Source organism: Solanum tuberosum, unplaced genomic scaffold, assembly GCF_000226075.1.
Source record: "Solanum tuberosum cultivar DM 1-3 516 R44 unplaced genomic scaffold, SolTub_3.0 scf00094, whole genome shotgun sequence".
Classification (NCBI taxonomy): Eukaryota; Viridiplantae; Streptophyta; class Magnoliopsida; order Solanales; family Solanaceae; genus Solanum; species Solanum tuberosum.
The window spans coordinates 794737-817764 of NW_006239020.1; the positions used below are offsets into that span (position 1 = coordinate 794737).

The following is a 23028-nucleotide window of genomic DNA, read 5'->3' on the forward strand; positions in this document are numbered from 1 at the left end:
AGTTATTTCTATAAACAACTTCAGTAGTTGTCCAAACAACTACTTAAGTTGTTGGCTGAAACAACTAAATTGAATTCACTAAACCCAGCTGAAGAATGGACAAAATATTTTTTATACTTATCAAAAATGCTCTTTTGAGTTAATTTCAAGTTCAAACGGAATAAATATAATGTAAAAAAACAAAAAAATATAATAGCAAGATGATGATGATTTTCTTCTTTATTAAACCCTAATCTTATCCTTTGAAATAGAAAAGAGAAGAAAATTTACCTTGTATTAGAAGCTACTGATTGAAAAGAAAAACACAACAAACTCAAAGAAGAATTGATGATTTTGAAGATTAAGAAGAAACTTTTTTTTTTGAAAAAAAAAAGTCCCGTTCTTGGATTCCAACGTTCCCCTGTAACTTCAGTTTTAAAAAGAAAATTGAATAAGTTAAAAGGTTTTTTCCATTCTTAATATGCTTCACAATTTAAAATAAAGTCTCCTAAGTTTTAAAAATACTAATTTGGTCCAATATATTAATTAAGAGTTAAATTAAATTGAGGAAGAGATGAAGAGGCCCCACTTGTCCCTTTTTTTTTAATTGGAGACTTGTGAGGCATTCTTACCTCATTTTTCCCTGCGAAGAAAGCAGTAACTTTTATCAGATCTCGCTTTACTAGAGTTGCCGAAGATCATCCCAGCAGGCACCAGTTGCACAAGATCATCAACTGAGAGTCAAAAGACACTGTTCAATTTCAGAAGAAACTGACCTGACCTGACCTGACCTCCTTCAATGGAGGACGCTTACGCCCGATCTGTTTCAGAGGTATCCTAAATTCTTCCGTTTCTGGTTAAACAAGAATATACCTTGTATGACAATGCTGCAATTCCATTTCCAGGTTCTTGAATTCTTTGCCGTGGATCCAACTAAAGGTCTTACGGATTTACAGGTGCAGTTTCAGTAGCCAAACTAGTTGGGAAGGATCCAATTCAATACCCCTAATTCTTTTTTTTCTTTTGTTTCCCAGGTTACACAACATGCACACTCATATGGCAAAAATGGTAATCATTGTTTCCCTTACTTCTCATGTGTTATGTTCTTACGACGGTGATATTTTCAAATGACTGAACAACATAGCTCATGTGCATGTCTGCATCTTGAAAATATTTGCTTATTATACTATAAAAAAATATAAGTTGTAGTACCTATAATATCACAAACTTAATTGCCTAGGCTCCATGTTGTATTGCCATCTTGTATCTCTATTTGTTTATGAATTTTGAGAAGTTTGAGGTTACAGGAACAAACCAGGAAAAAAATGCATGCAAGTTGACTACTTTGTGCCCTTAAATTCAGTAAGCGGAACAATTTAGGCATGTACACGATTTAATTTCACTGTACATTGGGCTAGTGGGAGTTGACATTCCTATCTTTGGTCCCTAAGGTTGGTGAGGTTTCTTTTGGCCAGGTTATTTTGAGAAGAACAAAAGATTCATAGAGTCAGGATCTTCTAGTTTAGTAAATTTTACCAAAATTCTTGCAAGATTATGAGATCATCCTATGTCCAAGAAATTTCGGTTCCAAATGTTGTTATGATGCTTAGATAGCTGCTATCTTCCAATTGTGTTGTAATTTTAGCTAACAATGGATAGAAGTTGATGAGTTGATTGAGCAACTAGTAAATGTTGGTTGTCATAACCGGTATGGTTGTGAGAATATAATCAAGTTTGTGGACCCAAGAGTTATGAAGCTACAGAATGTTATAGTTATACTATTAGCTTGCATCTCAACTATAATTGGTATGATAACAATGGTGTCTGCATCAACTTACATCTCAACTATTCCACCTGGGGCCTGCAATCCTACCTGCAATCGTATGGATAATTCTGTTATCAAACTTTAGGTAGATTGGAAGTAATTGCTTAGAGTGTTTTTGTCTATATTTGATTTGAACAGTGGTGTTCCATGTTTTGTGTCTACTTCGTTGACCACTAAGCAGTATTCTTTGAGACTGTGAGGACATGTTTTGCACGGCCTTATGATACTGGATTGTCATGAACAGAATAATGTTCTAATGGCTAGGGTGATGCGTTGTTTATTTGAGGAGAGGCCACTGTGATACGCCTAAAGAATCACTCAATTTTATTCTCCGTCTCTGACGCCATAATTTTTTTTTTTAATTTCATACTAATAAAAATGTTTTTTCTTTCTAATTGGTATCTGTTGTGGTAAGATTTATCTTCAACACAAAGTAGTACTGGAATCAGATTAATATGTCATAATTTTTAAATAATTATGCATGTGTTTTGTTATGTGTTACTCTATATGCTTGTCATTTGCCTGATTTTGTCTTCTCTGATCAATTTTCTCTTTGGTTGCATGTTTCATGAATTTTCTCAGTGTTGCCTCAAGAAAAAAGTAAGTTCTCTTTCCTTTCCCTCTCCCACTCTCTATCAAACACATATAATTAGGTTGCATCTAAAATAGGGTAGAAATAGACATGCATAATCAGTAAGCCAGCTTCGCTTTAGTTAAGGAGATTTTATTCTTGTGTTTTATTTTATTGCTATAGTAAAAAGCCTGGACTTCTGATGGAGTCATGTTTTATTAGCATTTGTGACAAAGATAGGAAAAACAGTGAAAGCTCTTGCTCGACCGATATTGTATTACAAGAGCTTTTTCTAGAGGAGCATATGGTACACAAGATAAGAATTAACCATATTCGTTATTACTCTACAGTCTACACAATTATGTTATATGCTGTATGCACCACAAATATTCAAGAAAGTCAAATAAATAACAATATTATTTTATTTGATGATGATACAATGCATACCTTTCTCTTTTATATTATTTCATTTTGGTGATGATAAAATGCAGAATGATTTGCAGTAAAGTAAGCATTTATTTTTCTTGTCCAGTCCTAATAATTGCATTTTCCTCTGAACTTAACGTTGCTACACTGAGCTCGGTTGTTTTTACAATTCTGAGCCATCATGGCCTCAGGATTCTCTTGAAATCTGTATAGATCTAGAAATCTCTCTTGAGTGACAAGTGTCCAAAATCCAAACATCAGATCAAAATCCATCTCTCTTGCAAGTTGCTACCCCTACTTTAAAGATGTATTTTGGAAAGTTTCTCCCATCCTCGGCTTAATTTTTTATTTTTTTAAATCCGTCTTTGATTCATGTGTTTCCATAGGTTCACTCCTCAAAATGTGGTTATTGCCTTGCTGGTTTAGGGGGTAACTCCCTTTCATTCTGATCATTTAGTTTCAATTAAGCTTTTCTTTTGCCATTGCAAAATCCCCATACCCACTTCCCAAGACAACTTTATATTGTGGTGTTTTAGGTGTCCGATGCCCTTCCTCCTTCCTATCGTGGTCACAGATTTTTCCACTTTGCATGACACACTTTTCCCCTTTTCCTTTCTTTCTATTCCAGAAAATGTCCCGTATAATTATGTGAGAAATAAACAGGTCCGAGATGGTACTCAACTCCATGTTTATCTAAGTCAGTCATTCTTAGAGGATAGGTAACACATCTTTCAGGTGGTTAAGATTCTTTCAAAAGTTATACCACTCTACACCCTACACTTCACTTTTATGCTTTGCTCCTAGTGGTATGCCTGATGTTGATAATGTACCAATCTTTATTGGTTAGTGCCTCTTTATTCAAAGATAGAACTCATGGGCAATGAGGCACATGCCTTAGTTTGCCCTGCCTACACTGAAGTGCATCTTAAGTGACACAAAGCACCCTTGGTGAGCTTTTCTTAGTTAAAAGGCTTAAGCAAGCCTCAAAAGAGCCTTGACTGCACACGATATTGTGATGTTCCTCCTAGAAGAAAAGCTACTTTTTTCAAAAATTGACATGCAATCAACATGCTACTTCAAAGGCCAATAAGACTACTCTAATATCTTTTATCTGATCATCCTTGTATTCACGCGAAAACAATGTGTCATCTGCAAAGTGGATGCTGGAAATCTCACTTACTGTCATGGATCCTTCTTACCGTGAAGCTAGTTATCCACCCCATTCTTTCATCCTTAGTTCTACTAAGACCTCATTTGTTTTATTTAGATTAAAACATCTGAAGCTAAATGCACATCTAAATGATCAAGATCCTGTTTTTAGATCTGAACACTGAATGATTAAGACCGGTTGTTTTAAACTTCTGAATATAAATAGTTTATCAATATGTAAACACAATAAATACTATACTTAAAATAAAATTGTAGTTAAACATTATATCAACAAAATATTAAAAAAACATTAGTTGAGAAAAAATAAAATTATTATTTAATAATAGTTAAAATTTTCGAAGATATAAATATATATCTTAAATTTTTTAAAAATAAAGTGAAACTATCTTCTGTACATAACAAAGTTATATTAACAAAAATAATTGTTAGAAGTTATTAAAAGAAAATTCTCATCATCTTTTACTAATTTTTGCAAATAATTTTTATCAATTATTGATGACCAAGCAATACGATCAAGAATTAAATGTTGTTAAAATTATAAGGGGAAAGAGCTTGGATAGTTGATGGTTGGAGAAAGAGAGGCATGAATTTTTTGCAAAAGAAAATATATGGAACGAACTTTAATAGAAGTCTGTATTTAAAAGAATCTGAATGAGATTAAGACTCTGTTGTAGATCTGATTCATTCTGACCCTTTTTGACCCATTAAGAGATTCTTAAGTAGAAAAAACAATCACAGTTAATAATCTAATGTCACCATTCAAATTTAGACCTCCATTAAGTGCAAACAAATGAGGCCTAAGATTATCCATCACAATTATAATAAGGGTGAAAATGGATCATCTTGTCCAAGGCCTCAAGAAGATTGAAAGAAGCCTCCACCCTGGCCATGTAACAAGACTGAGGACTTCATTTGTGCATTAAGTCCTCTTTCTCTACTTTCACACTTCATTTTCTCTAGAACTGAGATGAGGAGATTCCAACTTAATGGGGTCGTAGGGATTTTCTGTCTTGTTTTAAATGATTCCCCGATTTTCTCCTCTTTGTGTTCAATCTAGGCACAAATTAGCAATAAGGACTTACTTGAGATTCGCCTCTCCTGTTAAAATTATTTTTTGAATGATGGAGCTCGGATAAAAGGGCTTCATTAATGTCCTGTTTGCTAAATGATCCCTCGATTTCCTTCTCTTTGTTTAGTCTAGGTACTCATTTGCAATGGGAACCTAATTGGAGATTTTCTTTCCTGCTATAAAGCATTCTGTGAATAATGAAGCTGGGCATAATTCATCCCTTTCAGTCTCTTATACATACTAACAAGCTGATTGGTCTAAAAACCTGTAATTCCAAAGACCCACTTTTCTTTGAGATCAGGGAAATAAAAGAAGCACCTAGACTTCTTCAAACTTCCTCTTCTTACATTGTTGCCAAACCTCTCTCCATGTTCCAGCATATGTGTAAAATATGAATACCTATCTGAATCTATTAGGTCCAGGGGCTTCAGCTGAATCCTGGTGTTTCATGACCCACACCATTACTTATTGACTGAACCAAGCTATTGCTGGTTTCAACAATTCAATTCAGTTGAATAAATTTTAAGCATTGTGCTTATTAATTGGGACAATTATCTTTTGATACGTAATATTAATATTATTATTATTATTATCTATTGCAGGCACTCCTTTCTGGAAGTTGGTGCTGAAGCAATTTAACGATTTGCTTGTTAAGATTCTAATTGCAGCTGCTTTTATTTCCTTTTTTTTGGCACTTGCTAATGGAGAAACGGTATTATCAGCCTTCATTGAACCTTCGGTAAGCAAACTTGACTTCTCTTTCTTACTGCCATTAGGCAAACTTGACTTCTCTTTCTTACTGCCATTAGGGGATGGAGTGGGAGTATAATTTGGGGGAATTTTTCTTTTACCAAACATAAATGTGTAATGATTAAATAACAATATGACCCACATATCTCTCTTACTAAAAAATACTTTCAGTTCTGCTCCCAGGCCTTGTTTTCTCAAGGAGATCAGCTAGGGTCCCTTAAGGAGTACGGACTTCTGGTTACCCCTCTCTGGTGGTATTTGATTGCAGGAGAAGCCATTTTCATTTTTTTTTTCTTTAAAGCCTTTTATCTACCAGGATGATCATAATTATTTTAGATCCGGGGGGGGGGGGGAGTTTTTTGACATCACAGAGACGTTGTCCAAAAGAGAAATATAGTTCAAATGGGTTGAGAGCTCAAGGTTGCACATTGAGGCTCTTTTCTGGGGATCTCGGAGAATCAGAAAGGCTTCCCTTGTTTAGGGGAGAGTCTACCAGACATGGAAAAGCAGAGACAAGTCTACATCTCTTTTCTGTTTCATGAAATTCTACATCTTTGGTCACTTTATTTCAGTTATTGCCGTCACAGGGCAATCCAGAACAGTTATTATAGTGCCAGAGTATTTAATGAGGGTTGGTTAGAGGGGTATTTTTGACCCCTTACTCTATTATAAGACATAAGCTACTTATGAACGTTGTAATCTAAACTTTTTCATCATTGTTTCCTTTGTGATTTTAGCGCTTGATGTACTGTTTTGCTTGTAGTATGAATTGGTCATGTTTTGATTATATAATAGCAGCACGGAAAAATATGAATAGGAAGAGCCGGCTTGGCAAAAATAATTCTGAAGTAATAATTCATTATAATACAGTGAACATGATCTCCATATTTATTGAAAGAAAGTATGCTACAAAGTGCCAAGAAAAGTCTTCTGGTGGTACTGCTGAAGAACAAAATTCATATCATTTATGTATTCCTCCTTGTTTTACCATAATCACAAGTTATGTTTACAGGTTATCTTGATGATATTGGCTGCAAATGCAGCGGTCGGGGTGATCACAGAAACAAATGCTGAAAAGGCTCTTGAGGTATGATATTCAGTTGAGTGTAGAAATAGTGACATTGCTGTGCTAGCGTCCTAATTTTCAGGTTATTCTTTTGATTTCTGTCTCTGTTTAGTAGGTTGAGTTCTTATCTTCTTGATCACATGTGTCCCCTTTCTTGTATATCCTGGCTTTATTTTCTTCTTCGGGTCATTTCCCACTAGAGGATGTATAAATGAATTTAGAAACACTTCTTCTATGTGCTTAATCTCACTTTGTGGGATTTCACTGGGCATGTTGTTGTTTTATTCCATGTGCTTAACATTGTATTATAATGGAAAAAATACACAAGTTTCCCTTGGACTTGTTGCAAAAGTCATTTACACTCAACTTTATGGCGATGACATGGAAGAGCAAGTATATTTAATTTTCTGGAAGATCGTGAGGGCAAAAAGGTGCTTAAAATAAATTTAATTAACAGGTGTCACTTTTAGATTGCACATCATACACTAATTACACATGATGCCATAATACAATCTTTTATTGTTTACCTTTCTACTTTTTCTTTACTTTGTTTTTGTTTCTTCTTTTATTCATTTTTTTGTTCTTTCTTCTTCATTTCAACGTACCAGAGTCTCTTCTTCATCTAAACATTACCAATGGGCCATTATTATCACCTCCACTTGTTGGCGAAACTATGCAGTTAAACCACCGGAAAACACCAATGGAGCTCCAAACTAAGATTGACTCTAAGTTAGACCACAAATGTTTATTTCTTAGCAAAGAAGAATGAGCCGTATTTACAATAGCAGATAATTTGAAACAAAACAATGATATTAGTTTAGCTTCACCTCAATAGTTCTTGATAATATAATTTGTTGATTGGAAATTTGGAATATTCTGTTAAGTTATAATATCAAACACCATTCTTTTTTATAATAGATGAAATATTTTCAAATATAAAAAGATTGGGTTAGACAAAAATAAGAACGAGAAAATGGAACAATCGATATAAAGTTTAAAAAAAGGATAGATAAAGATAGAACAGAGTGCACAAGCTTCCTGGAACAGCAGAAATAAATAGGAAGGCAAAACAGAAGAGTCTGGTTGAGAAATCTGGAAGAGGAATGACATAGCAGAAAATGACTCATGGGTTGGGTTGAATTTCAATCTGCCTGGTTACATGGTCTGAATCCAATCCTGATCAAATCTATTTGACTGGTCATTTTGGGTCAGCCCATTCTGATCTACCAGATCTTTTATTGATAGCCAGCCTATTTTAGTTCGGATGGGTTTTTTTCCACCTCTACTGTCATGGTATATCTTTCTTCGTTAGTATTTGGCATTGTGACTATCTATGTTACATGGAGGAAAATGTTGATATTCATAAGGTGAATCAATTTTTTTTTAGTTATGATCTGTCGTGTTCATCACCTATGCTTGAAAATTTTGACTCACAGAGTTGTTTCCTAATTGTAGGAGCTACGTGCATACCAAGCTGACGTTGCTACTGTCCTGCGCAATGGTAATTTGAGTTCTTCCTACTTTTGAATCCCCTTTTCAATTGTTGAAAGCTGTTTTTTTTCATTAGTGCTTATGGGTAGTCTTTTAAACGTCTAATATGATTCTGATCATGTTCAATGTGTCTCTTTCTTCTGGCTTATATATTTTTTAGTCTTAGTTTGTGTAAACCTCATTTACGTAAGACAAGATTGTATTGTTTAAAACAATTCAAGTGGTGCTTGATTACCTGCATCCTGAATGTGCTTCATATTTTGGTGTTATGATCTTTGTTTTATTGAAGCATGTGCGACAAAGTCCTTTTTTTGTTGCATATAAATAGTCATGATTGTGAATCTCTTAATTAGGTGAAAATCCACATTTTGACCTCCTTGTGGGTAACAGTATAGAGATGTGCTAATGCGTTACTTGTGTAGGCTATCCAAAGCTCTGTACAGTCTCTTTAGTATGTATATGTATGTCAAGGACGAGGCTGCAAGCTCAAATAACTGTTCTTCTTTGGAGAAATGGAGAAGAGGATTTTAGATAGACGGCCTGTCATTGGTGGGCGTTCCGAGTCAAAGTATATTAGAACATAGAACAGAAGGTCCTAAGGGAAAATGAGATCATTGCCAAAAAGAAAAAAAAGAAAAGAAAAAAGGAAAATGAAAAATCAGCACCAGCTCTATGTCATTATGACTACACTGTAGCCTTGCTTTGCAACTCCATGTTGGGCTAGCCAGACTTGGTTTGTCATTAGCTGGACTTCTGATCTCCATATGAAATCTGCACATCATCCTTCAATCCAGTACATTGAGGCTTGAAATTGTGAAATACCTTTACCTGCTGCTAAACAAAATCTTGAGAGCTTTTACATATCACGTTCAGTCATTTCTTTTTCTTGTCCTTGGTTGATTAACATTTTCAACATATCGGCTCAACTATCATGTGAAATTTGATCTATCAGGTTGTTTCTCGATATTACCTGCAGCAGACCTTGTCCCTGGAGATATTGTAGAAGTGAGTGGTATGTTGAGTCTTTTAATTAAATCAACTGGAAATTGTAGCAGATTTCATACTCATCCTTTTTTTATTTTGCACTAATCTTTTCTTTGTGACCTTTCCATGAAATGTGAAGTTGGGTGTAAAATTCCAGCTGATATGAGAATGATCGAGATATTGAGCGATCACTTACGTGTTGATCAGGCAATTTTAACAGGTGCACTTGGCCTTACAGATGATAATGTCCTTTAATTGCCTAACAGATTATGCAATTTGACCTTCCATTGCCATTTGTTTTGTTGAGAATGCACAGCATGAGTTAAAAGAATTCATAAATAATGTGAATGCAGTGAACTCTTTAACAATAATAATTTTGGGAGGTTAGAGTTATGTTTAATTGTCTATTATAATATTTCCAAATGTACCATCTTAAATAAAAGAAGATGATCAATGATATTTTCATCACAAACAACTTATATTTTATAGGAGTAGTATGTTTCTAAGACCTTATGCTACAAAAATTAACATTGAAGTGATCAAAATAAGTAATCATTTGGCCCCCAAGGCTTAGCTCGAGTGGAAAAAGGTGGAGGATTTGTGGCTTAGGTCACAGGTTCAAGCCCCACACCATGCAAAGCGAAGCCCGGTATTTAAGTGGAGAGGGGTAGAGAGGCGGGCCCATTATCCACCGAGTTTAGAAGTCTATGATTGGTCCAAAGGGCGGGTCATAGACGGATTTCTCGGTTATCAAAAAATAAAAAAAGTAATCATTTGATGTTATTGATAATAACAGTCATAAATCCTTGTTTGATGAAAATAACAATCTTAAATCTTAAGTAAGTTAATAGCTGTTAATATCAAATTAAGGAAATCATAACTAAAGAATGAAAGCTGTACACGATGTTTCTTGTAAGTTATCAGTTTGATAAGTTATCAATTATTAGGTGTTAGAAAAATAGAAATACTAATTACGGGACATGAGATTAGATTTGTGTTACTTTACAAATGATGGATGGGTTACTAACTTTGGGATAGTAATTACTAATACAGAAACTATTATAATGCCAATATGCAAACCTTTTCTTGAAATATTCGGAGTTCTTAGCAGGTGTTATACTTGTATCTGCCTATTATATGGTGCTTCAAGTTTTATATGCTCCAACTACAATGTTTCACTGATACAATGAGATTGCATGGAAAGTAAAATTGAATCAGTTCTGCCAATCAGTGTACCTTTTTTCATTTGCTGCTTTTGATTGTGTATATAGAATTCATTGTAGGCTCTTTAGTTGCTTTCGCTGCCTTTCGTTCCTATTTTATGCCATCTTCTTTTTGTTCTGATGACAGGTGAGAGCTGCTCTGTGGAAAAAGAGCTTGATGCAACGACTGCTACAAATGCAGTATACCAGGATAAGACAAGCATCCTCTTTTCTGTAAGTTATTAAAACCAGTTCTGTGGAGAATACTATATAAACCGAGCTTGGAGCATAAATTTTTCTTAAAAGGTCCATCATGCTGATGTGTTTGACAATGTAGTATGGGAGATGATAATACTGTCGCTTGGTTTATTCAGTAGCCTTGATAAATGTTAACCTAATTATATAAAAATTAAAAAATGGGCATTTGAGACTGAACATTCTCTAGGTTGAAGTACATCCTTGAATTTGTGGGATGCTGAATGGATGCTGAGATTTACCTTTTTACTTATGAGACATGTCAAAAGGACAAAAACTCTTGTCGATATAGAGACCCTGAAAAACATGCTTATATACGATGACTTTAGCATTCTGATGACGTCTTTTTCTAGGAAGTAATGGGTATTATTGATAACTTGCTTGTGCATGGTATTTTTGCATCTTCTTCACTTGTCACAAGCTCTTCCACGTCTCACCATTTATAGGTTTTGTGGTATTAACTACTCTCTTCTTCCCACTTGTGACTTCTTTTTTTCCTGAAGTTTTTGTAATTATTATTATTTTTTCTAAATCATTGTTAATTTCAAATGGAGTAAATTCTAAATTTGTAATATTTATTTAAAAAAAAGAAGAAGCTCAAGTCTGGATGATAGATTGGATGACCAAGTGAAGTGCATCAAAGACGAGGAAGGAAAAGTATTGGTGGAAAAGGTATACACTATACAAAGATGGCAGACATACTTACATAAACTCTTGAATGAAGAGGGGAACAAAAATACTAGAAGGAGTGGATGTTAGGCACGCAGGGAAGACTCTGACTATGCGCTAATATGATCCAAGTGTTTTAGAGAACTTTGAGAGTTGACGAGATTTTGGATACAATAGAGGTTTAAATTTTGAGGTGGTTAAGGACGCTATTCATAAGATGAGAAGGGGAGAGGGAGACCAAACCAGACGAGATCCCAGTGGAACTTTGGAAGATCGCAAGCAAGTATGGAGCAATAACTAGGTTGTTTAATGTCATTTTTAAGACAACAAAAATGCCTGAAGAATGAAGTGATCCCCTTATACAAGAACAAGGGTGATTTCAGAATTGCTTCAACTATAGGGGTATCAAGCTGCCAAGCCACATTGTGAGAGTTTGGGAGAGGGTGGTGGATATGAGGATGGGGAAGGGTGTCTTTCCGAGAACTAATTTAGTTTCATGTCAGAGCGATCAACTATGGAAGCCAGTCATTTCTTATGGAGATTGGTGGAGCAGTATAAGGTCAGCAAGAAGGGTTGAGGCATTTTTTGTTTTCATTAAGATTTAGACGTCTGCTCTGAATGCACATCTGAATGATTAAGATGTTGTCTCTAGATTTGAACACGGAATGGTTAAGACTGTTTGTTTTTCAATATCTGAATATACATAATTTATTTATATGTACATAATAATTATATAATTCAAATAAAAATTAATAAATAAAATCATTATTTGATAAAAGAAATAAAACACTTATGTTTGCTAGAGATGGGGGAGATAGTTTGTAGTGTTGGTGGTGATGGTAATAGTAGTTGTTAATCTTCTAATAATGATGGTAGTGATAGTTGTGATGATGGAGGTGGTTGGTGTTGTAGTGACTGTCGTAATGGTGACGATTTGTAGTGGTGTTAGTGGTTGTAATACTGAAGTTGGTTGATGTTAGTAGTTGGTGGTTGCTGAAAATGTGTGGTGGTTGATGATGTGATGCTAGTTATGATGATGGAGGTGGTTGGTAGTAAAGATCGACCATAATGGGGGTAGTGGCTAATAGTAGTGGTGGAGGTGATGGCGGTGGTGGTGGTGATCGAAGATTGTATGGTGGTAGTTGGCAATGGTGCTAGTTATGATGGCGGAGTTTGTTGGTAGTAGGAATTGACTCTAGTGGTGGGAGGTGGTTGATAGTAGTGGTGGAGGTAGTGGCGGCTATAGAGACGGGGGTGGTGGTGGCAACAATGGATATAATTATAAGGATGAAGGAGGTAAAGTGTGGTAGTAGCTGACAATAGTGGTTAGTGATGATGGTGGTTGTGATGGTAGATGTGGTTGGTGATTGACGACGGTAATGGTGGTTGACAATGGTGGTGGTTAGGGGTGTCAAATGGGCGAATTGAGCTGAAATTGGAGAAATTAAAGTGGACTGAATTAGAAATTGGGTTGGGTTATGACCCAACCAAATTTACTTTGGGTTTAAAAGGGTTGGGTTCAAATGGGCTAAAAATCGGGTTAGGTCATGACCCGCCCAATTTGACCCTCTTAATCTCATTGATTTTAAAATTTGCTATTTACATTTTATAACCACAATTTGAATTCCAACCCAAGAAAAAAAAATAAGTTCTTAATTTTGAAGTGGAAAGTCACAAAACATTATACCAACCAAATACACATATATTAAGATGACTCATTCAATGCAAATAAAGAGTATTAAAATGGGTTGAATTAGAGATTAAATTGGGCTAAATTGAAGATCCTTTTAAAATGGGTGAAGACTTTAATGAGTTGAGATTGATCCAACTTAAATTATTCTAAGCCCAACCCATAAAGTATTGTGTGGGTTGGGCGGATTACCTATATTTGGGCTCATTTTCAGTCCTAGTGGTGGTGGTGGTTGTGATGACAGAGGTGGTTAGTGGTGGTGGCTGGTGATTGTGAATAGAGTGATGGTGAATATTATCCACACAAGAATACCTCTTAATGGTATTAAGACTCTGTTCTAGATCTAAATGATTAAGATCTATTCAGACCCATTAAGTGCCTTAAATCTTAATGAAAATATATGCACTTGGATGGTCTAGTATCTGAACTATTTAGATGATTGACACGACTTATCTAAGGGGAGATGCCATGGTGTATGTTATTTGCAAGATGACATAATATTAATTGATGAGACATGTGGCGAAGTTAATGATAAGGTGGAGGTTTGGAGACAGACCCCGGAGTTTAAAGGGGGTTGAGACAAACTAAGACAGAGTACATAGAGTGCAAGTTTAGTGACATGACTCAAGAGGTAGGTGTGGAAGTGGAAATCAATAAAAAATCCATCTGTAAGAGAGAAAACTTCAAGCACCTTGGGTCAATAATCTAAGGAATTAGGATTTAGGAAGATTGACAATTATGTTATATATTGTATTGGAGCAGGATGGATGAAATGGAGGCTTGCATCCCGTGTTTTGTGTGATGAGAATGTGCATCAAGACTTAAATGTAAGTTTTATGTAGAAGTTGTTAGATCAATTATGTTGTATGGGATGAAGTGTCGCTTAGTCAAGAACTTGCACGTCGAAAAGATGAAAGTAACGGAAATGAGGACGTTGAGATGGATGTGTGGGGATACCAGGAGAGATATGATTAACAATGAGAATATTCAGGGCAAGGTGGGAGTGACCTCCGTGGTGGACAAAATAGGGAAGCGAGACTGAGATAGTTCAGACATATGGGGAGGAGATGCTCAGCTGCCCCAGTGAAGAGGTGTAAGAGATTGACCATGGTGGGTTTGAGGAGAGTTAGAAGTAGGACAAAGAAGTATTGATATGAGATTATTAGACAAGACATGACACTCCTCTAGCTAATTGAGGTCATGACCCGAGATAGGAGGAAATAGAGGCCGAGAATTAGGGTAGAATGCTAGTAGGTAGTCGAGCATTGTCTAGTTTTTCTTATTAGTATTTTTATTATTACTGTCCTGTTATCTTATAATTTGTTTTTTTATTAGGATAGTTATCAATATATACCATTCCGCCATCTAGTTTACCAAACATAGCCGAAGTGTACACTACATATACACTCGGTTGTATATGGTGTGCATATGCTGTGTATACATATGTATATTATATGTATAAATTTGTTTATTATATGTATAGGAATTTATAGATTGTATGTGTATGTGTATCTGTAGGTGAATGTGTAGGTATATATATTACATGTATATGTATATTAGTATTAAATATAATCTATACACTGTGTACATATTTTGTAAAGTGGCTAAAAGGTATTGGGCTGTAATCTTCTCTTTTTATTAATAGTTATTGTTTTTGCTTCGATTATCGTCCTATTTGCTGTTGCTAGTGTTTTTTCTCCATTATTTTAATCGTGGCTTCTGCACTAATGTATTCCCTTTTCATACTTGCTTTAAAATGTTTCACTTAAGCCGAGGATATATTGGAAACACCGTCTCTACCTTCACAAGATAGCAATAAGGTACACATCACCTTCTCTAGACCCCACTTGTGGGACCCTGGGTATGTTGTTGTAGACTGTACCATTAAAAAAAGATCTGGATGATAGATTGAAAATTGATCAGTTAACCTTCACTCCCTTAGTCCCTCGTAAAGAACTACTATTTGGTATAAAATAAAGTTAACCAATAATAGATGTCAGGTTCTAGCACCTGCAGAACTGAATAAAGATGACTAAATTATCTTCTGGTTATAGTTTCAAAGACATTTCTTTGGTTATATTCATATTTCTTACTTTCACCAGAAAGTTGTTTTGAGTTTGTTATTTTTGTCATAGCTGCATACAACAGTCTTCAAACAATGGCAATAAGTCAAATTTCTGTTTCGATTGCCAGGGCACTACAGTAGTCGCTGGAAGGGCAAGAGCTGTTGTTATTGGGGTTGGATCTAATACTGCAATGGGCAGTATACGTGATTCTATGTTAATGACTGAAGATGTGAGCTTTAAATGTTGACCCATACTAACAACACCCTTTATTTTGGTGTAACAGTGATTTGCTGTCTTATTGGTGCAGGAGGTGACGCCATTGAAGAAAAAGTTGGATGAATTTGGCACTTTTTTGGCAAAGGTATGTACTTTTATTTCCTTCCCCTGTTACAATTTCTGAGATAATTTTTTGTTATTCCTAGATTTCACCTTCACCTAACTCCTTTTTTAATTCTTATGCACTCTAGGAAGTTTTAAATAAAAACCCTCATGTGTTCTCTGTGCATTAATGATACTAGGATTTGTTGTGTTAGTTTTAGGATTTTATATAAGCTGGCATGATAATTTGTGTTACTAATACTGCTATCTGACAAATTAATCAAGATTACATCTGCATTTTGAATATATATATACAAAAAGAGGGCACCAATCTATAGTTCTATACAATAATCAATCCCTGTAGTGAATTGATGAAATTTAACATACTGTTTTTATCCTTCACATATCCTGTAGGTTACGCCAGAAAGCCAGAAACCAAAGAATTTTGTGCAGAGACAACTTCCCCTTCAAAACACCTAGCATTTCGTTTGGTCCACAAAACCCAACAGATACAAGCTGGTACTGTGTAACCCACAGGCTTCTTGCTGTTCTCCTTATCCCACTTTTGCACTAAACAGTCAACAGTTCTTTCACAGTGAAAGATATGACAAAAGACAAGTTGAAAAGATCGAAAAACAGGTTCATAGCTGCGTTGCCACTGTGCAATGCGAAAAAGAGATGTCTGCTGAACTTGTCCTCCTTGTTGCATAAGTAGCATCTGCTGCAAATGCTCATTCCCCCTCTCTGTCAATTGCTTTGTGTCAGACCGGCATCATGAGCTAACAGCCACATAAAAAAGGCTATCTGCCGATGAGCTTTTGTTTTCCATAACATCCAAGGCTAGTAGCGAGTACTTTCCAGCACCTTGTTTAATCACTGTAGCAAGAGCCTATTGAAAAAAACACAATTCTGTTGCCTCAGCTAGAAGAATTGAGCTGCTTCATCAGTAAATAAAGCCAACTGGTCCAGATCTTGTAGCAAGAGAGCCATTCTTGGAATTTACCAATCAAAACATGGTCTTCTAAAGTTGAGACACCAGCTGTTTTCCATTCCAACATTGGGATACAAGGCTATCAGTGTCGGAGTAGTTTCAGATTAGTTCTTTCAATAGATGTTTGATCCATATTAGTTCACAAGTCGCAACTACCATAGCTGTATATTCAGCTTCGGTACTTGATCTTGCAACCACACTTTGTTTCTTGCTCTTCTAGGGTATTAAATTGCTGAACCCTCTAGCTAGAACACAATCAACATTTGTATGCCCAACAATGTTCGCATGTCCTTGATCCTCGTTCAGTAGTCCTTTTCCTAGAGCAGATTTAATATAGTTAAAAGATTTAATATACTGAAGAATACAGACTACTGCATCCTATGAGCTTCACATGGAGAATCTATAGATTGACTAACAACACTGATTGAAAAGGAGATATTAGGCGTGTTACAATGAGATAATTTAGTTTTCCATCTAATATCCTGTATCTCTCGAGATTGCTGAAAGGCTCCCAGACCTGGCAGAAACTTGAACATTCAGATTCATAGGTGTATTGATAGGTCGACAATTTGTTGTTGCACATCTCTTTAAGTATGTCGAGAGCATACTTTCGCTTCAAATGATAATGTCTGACTTGGATTGTGCGACCTCAATACCTAATTTACCTAGGTCCTTGGTATGAAAATGCTGAGATGTCATTTCAAACTATCAATGGCCTCTTGATTCATGCCAGCGATAACTATGTCATCGACCTCCATTTCAATTCTCAATAGTTTTGAGATGCTAATCAACTGACAGTGAGGGGACTACAGTGTGACGATGAGGGGTGAGATGTAACAACCTGGAGGACACCTCATACGCGGTAGGAAATTGTGCTAAGACAAAATCTGTCTCATACCGAGTCAAGATCACTTGGAAACTCAATAAGCATGAACACTAAGAACTCTTCTGTCATTCTCCTCTCCTTTCTTGTAATACCCTCGTATTCACATTCTATACTCCTTTTGTCTTTCTCTTTTGTCACCATTTGACACCCTTCCTCTTGTTCTATGTTTATCAATAACTCTGACCTATTTTCATTTCCTTTTAAGTGACTCCCAAAAATTATTAAAGCTTGGAAATTTTGATAAATCCAATTATCATTCTCCTCCATTCCTCAACACTTGATATTTACTTTGTTTAGTCTTTATACCTCTTCATTCAAACAACTTAACTTTTATCTAATTTAATATAGTACAAGAGCAGGTAGAGGTTCTGAATTCAAGTTTCACCACCTACCATCAACACAAATTTTCTTATTACTTGACCCAAGAAAAAAGAATCAGAATAGCACGTGACGAAATTTGTTGTACATATAAATAAATAAAATTCTCTTTTCTAATAGGTTAAGCTTCTAAATTCTGTGCATATAATTCCATGACAATTTATGAGAGTGCACGTCTATTATGCCTATGGTTTGTAGGTGGCGCATATAAATTACATGAGCCACAAGCGAGATAATTCTTTTCACTACCCTATCCTCCCACCCACACTCCATCTCCCCACTCCTCAACCACCCACTCTCCCTCTCTTCAAGAGGATTTTGGTTCCTCACTTGTCTTTCCCTTTGTGACTTGAATCCCTAATTTCTTTGTCGTATTTGGGGTGTTCTACCACTAGATTAAACCTCCTTGTCATAGGTTAGACAGATCTGACACCATTTTAGAACATTTGTTTGGTCCAAGGCAGTAGGAAGCTGCGCATTAACATGCGAAAGAGCCATACTATTACTAGTTGGCGATACATGACCTCTAGAAGTTGGCAGATTTTTGCGGGTGCAAGTTTGACCGATAAAATAATTGGGATGCCACTTGAGCCCAAGATTAGAGATATAAAATTTTGGCAACCTGTAATTCGGAAGTTTGCACAGAGGTTGAGCAGATTGAAGCAATTGTATAGAGGATGTAAAATCACACTGCTGAAATGAACCCTCTTTAGTATAGTTATCTACTTTATGCATTTTTTCTGTATCTCAACTACAGTGGGATAGAAATTGCAGAAGATGATGAGGTAAAGGTATTCGTAGGTATCCATGTTTAATCATACTTTTAAGGGTATTACCTTTTCTATACAGACTATAGTTAGAAGACATGCAAAAGCTTAACTTCAACTAAAGTGTTTTTATTTCATTTAATATTGTGATGATTCTAAAAGCTGTTTATTCCAAGTAATACTCAACTTTTTTTTTGAGAAGGTAACGATTTGTATTATAAACCAGTACTTATGTAGTACTGAAAGCCCCTTTACAAAAACGCATGAAAATGTAGGAACAAAAACAGCAAGCCTAGCATGATTCTAATACTTCTAGGATTGCTTCTGCATCTACAGGGGAACACTTTGTACACCAAAAACATAATAACAGAATACAATCTGTTTTGATCATTTGTAGGGATCTGCTTCTATCCTCAAAGCTTCTAGCATTCCTTTCTCTCCAAATGGTCCACCAGATGCATGCTGGAATTGTCCTCCAATAACTTCTGTTCTTTGCCTCAATTCCTGCTTCCTCCCAACTTGAGAGAGTGTCAACAATCTTGCTAGGCATTGTCCATTGAATGCCTCTGAGATTGATTACCAAGATGTCAGGGAAGATCTCTGACAAATTTTGATTACCAAGCCATCTATCTTTCCAGAATTGTGTCCTGATACCATTGTGTACTGTTATAGTAGTATGATTCCTTAGGAAAGGCCACCAGTTCCTAATTGATCTCCAAACAGTAACACCATAGGGATTGGTTGCTTCCTTGGTGACCCATGAATCGATCTCTCCTTACTTCAGTTTAATCACCTTACTCCACATTGAGTGTGGTTCATGAGCATATCTCCACAACCATTTCAGCTTTAGATCCTTGCTTTGGTTCTTCAAATTTTTGATGCCTAATCCTCCTTGTTTTTTTCCCGTGATCATAACTTTCCATTTTTCCAGATGGTATCCCTTTCTTTTCTTGTTTCCTTGGCAGAAAAAATCCCTTCTTAGTTTATCCAATCTCTGTACTACTCCTGCAGGTATTGGGAACAAAGTTAGCATGTAAATAGGAAGGGCATCCAAGACTGCATTTATCAAAGTGAGCCTGCCCCCCTTTGATAAATATTGTGCTTTCCATCTGACCAACTTCTTCTCACATTTCTCCAAGACAGTATTCCAAATTTCTTTGGACTGTGATTTTGCTCCCAATGGCATCCCCAGGTAGATAGCAGGTAGTGCTCCCACCTCGCCTCCCATCACTGAGGCCAAAAGCTCCATATTAGAGACCAAGTTTATGGGATATAAATGGCTCTTTCCCCAGTTGATGTGAAGACCTGACATACCTTCAAAAAGCACCAGAATGACCCTAAGGTATCTTAGTTGTTCCTCATCTGCATCACAAAAATCAAAGTGTCATCTGCATATTGGAGATGTGTTACCTCCAAACTCCTCTCATTGTTTGTAGACACTTCAAATCCTGTGATCCACCTATTTGTTTTAGCTGTCTTGATCATGTTGTTAAGTCCCTCCATGGCAAGAATAAAGAGGAATGGAGATAAAGGATCCCCTTGTCTGATTCCTCTTTGGGCTTCAAAAAAACCTTCAGGAGCACCATTAATGAGGACAGAAACTTTACTGTTGAGATGCAAAAATGTATCCATCTAATTCACTTTTCTCCAAATCCCATTTTCCTGAGTATATTGAGAAGGAACCCCAGTTAACATGATCATAAGCTTTCTCAATGCCCAGTTTGCATAGGATGCCTGGTTTCTTTTGACCCACACTAGAGTCTATTGCTTCATTTGCTATTAACACCGCATCCGTGATTTGTCTTCCTTTGATGAAAGCCATCTGTTGGGAGTCTACCAGCTTGTACATCACCCTTTTGATTCTTTCTGTTAAAACTTTAAACAACAACTTAGAGAAACTGCCTATCAAGATTATTGGTCTGAAGTCTTTAAGTTCCTTTGCTCCTTTCTTCTTTGGGATCAAGGCAATATAGGTGGCATTGAAACTCTTCTCAAACATTTCCTGCTCATAGAAATTATGGAAGGCCTCCATGATGTCCTGCTTAACAATTTCCCAACATTTGATGAAAAACCCATAGTGTAACCATCAGGTCCTGGGGCTTTATCAATGGCACATAACTTCAAGCAATTTATAAACTTCCTGCTCCTCAAATTTGGCCTGTAGTTGTGATCTTTCTTCCTCTGATATTGAAGGACAATTCACTAAATTTCCATCAGGTCTCCATCTTTCTGTTTCAGAATACAGTTTCTCATAAAACTGTATGATTTCCTCCTTTACTCTGTCTGGTTCTGTGTTGATCTTTCCCTCTACTTCCAACTGGTCAATATGGTTGCTTCTTTTGTGGGCATTTGCAGAATTATGGAAGAATTTTGTATTGTTGTCTCCTTCCTTCAACCACAAGATTTTAGACCTTTGTCTCCAAGCACATTCCTCATTTTTGATCAGTTCTTCGTACTCCATAAAGATCTCTGCCTTCAAAGTAGCCTCTTCCTCTGTCAGTGCTCTTTTGTTCAGCAAAGAATCCAAATCTGCCATTTTGTTAAGCAGTTTGGACCTTTGAATCTGCAGATTTCCTTTTTCAATTTTACTCCACTCTTTGAGCTTTTCTTTCAGTGCTTTCATTTTACATGCTAGGATGTAGTCTGGCCTCCCATAGAAGGAGAAAGAGTTCCACCAGTTACTGATTTTCTCACTAAAACCTTCTGTGTTCAGCCACCAGTTTAAAAAAACTAAAAAGACTTGAGCTGCTTGAGAACAAGAGGTATGACTCCAGGGTGGGGTGGGGGGGGGGGGGGGTAGCATAATAAAAGGAAGAATAGCATTTGAGATAATGAAGGAAGCTACAAAAGTTCTTTAAGGAAGTAAATGTGCCCTATTTCTCTTATTTCATAATATCTTGTCCAATAAACATGGGTATGCTGTATTGCTAAATGGGGTGAAGTGAAACATTTAATTAGGAGCTCATACTTCTTATCTGTCTAACAGTTCATGAGATTTCACTTACCACCTAATGCGACCTAGAAACTTATTTGTTCATCCATATTTCTCATCAATCTTCGTTATGTTATTTGCTTCTGAAGCTATTCTTTCGTTCTTTTAGATCATTGCAGGAATATGTGTGCTAGTTTGGGTGGTAAACATTGGGCATTTTAGTGATCCTGCCCATGGTGGCTTCTTGCGAGGTGCAATACATTACTTTAAGGTATAGGAATCTCATTAAAAGCATTACTAATCAATTTTGCCTGGATTATGCAAATTCACACGTGGGTTTAAATGTTAAAGTACAGCTACACTGAAGTTTTTAAGTGTCTGATAATAGACCTTTCCCTTGCTTATTTATTATTACTGAGCACTTAAATGATGTTATGTTTTATTATATGACTGATTTTGTTTCAATGCTAGGTATTACCTGAGTTGTTACCTTCTCAAAATAAAAATAAAATGCTAGGTATTACCTGACAGATTTTATTTTCATTAGTTAATGTACATTTACCAGAATCTTGGCATGTTTAATCTATGTAGGACGCCTTCGTCTGTTTTGCACTTTTAATTAGTTTTTTTCATCTGTAGAGGCACTTTTTTAACCTAATTGATAGTTGTTAGGAAGAATCACACATGGGAGAGATATGATATCTCTAATTAACGGTACTATTTGTCGAAATTTACTCTAGTTACTGCAATATTTTTTAGCATAATTAAGTCGCTAGTGTTAGGATGATTTGAATTTTAAATTGTTATCAGGTTGTTCTAGTTAGTTGAGATATTTTAGTTTCTTAAATTTTAAATTATGCAGATTTTTGTGTTTAAAGTTGACTATTTAAAACTCTCTTGTGATTGATAAAATTATCGAAAGACATTTCCAATCCTTTTTTTGCTGTCCCATCTTTCTAAAAAACCAAACAATGGTATCAAGAGCCTCATTGATGTTACGGGATCTGTGAGTGCTTCTAAAAAACTATTTTCAACCTGCAAGGGCTATTTACAACCCATTTTTTAACCCGTAAAGGCTACTTTCAATCATCTTTAACCCGTCAGGGCTATTTTCATCCCATTTTTCAACCATGGCAACCAATAGTCTCTCTTTCAATACCCCACAAATTTTTACCAACATAAACTATCAAATTTGGTCTGTGAGAATGAAACCATATTTTGAAACCTATGTTTTTTGGGATGTTGTGATGGAAGAAAAATCCTTGCAACAATTTCTGGCAAATCTTATCATTGTCTAGAAAAAACACTTTCAGAAGAGCTTCCAAGCAATACAAGATTATTGAGGGTGTTTTTTAACCACAATAAGCTTAGGATGATTTGAATTTTAAATTGTTTATCATGTTGTTTTAGTTTACTGCAGTACTTCAATGTTTGCTTTGCTTCCACACTTCTCATTTGAGGGGGCTCTTTCTTAGTGCTTCATTTTTTTCAAGTTCTTTCTCTCTTATTATTCTTTTCAAGTCAGTTTTTGGTTTTGGAGTTC

The 23028-nt window shown here is 35.9% G+C and overlaps 1 protein-coding gene across 4 annotated transcripts in view; it reads left to right on the top strand.

Moving 5' to 3' along the window:
* The first annotated feature begins 607 nt into the window (after window positions 1-607).
* LOC102595434 (calcium-transporting ATPase 3, endoplasmic reticulum-type) overlaps window positions 608-23028 on the top strand; it is a 69480-nt gene continuing 47059 nt past the window's right edge. For all 4 annotated transcript variants that reach the window (XR_001473495.1, XR_001473496.1, XM_006347803.2 and 1 more), the window contains exons 1-13: window positions 608-811; window positions 885-935; window positions 1014-1047; window positions 2387-2404; window positions 5643-5779; window positions 6803-6877; window positions 8312-8357; window positions 9300-9359; window positions 9471-9551; window positions 10682-10767; window positions 15341-15442; window positions 15521-15574; window positions 21655-21756. Coding sequence is in view for 2 of the 4 variants with exons in the window: in XM_006347803.2 (XP_006347865.1) it covers window positions 779-811; window positions 885-935; window positions 1014-1047; window positions 2387-2404; window positions 5643-5779; window positions 6803-6877; window positions 8312-8357; window positions 9300-9359; window positions 9471-9551; window positions 10682-10767; window positions 15341-15442; window positions 15521-15574; window positions 21655-21756 (879 nt within the window). In the remaining 2 variants the exon portion in view is untranslated. The remainder of the gene's footprint in view (window positions 812-884; window positions 936-1013; window positions 1048-2386; window positions 2405-5642; window positions 5780-6802; window positions 6878-8311; window positions 8358-9299; window positions 9360-9470; window positions 9552-10681; window positions 10768-15340; window positions 15443-15520; window positions 15575-21654; window positions 21757-23028) is intronic.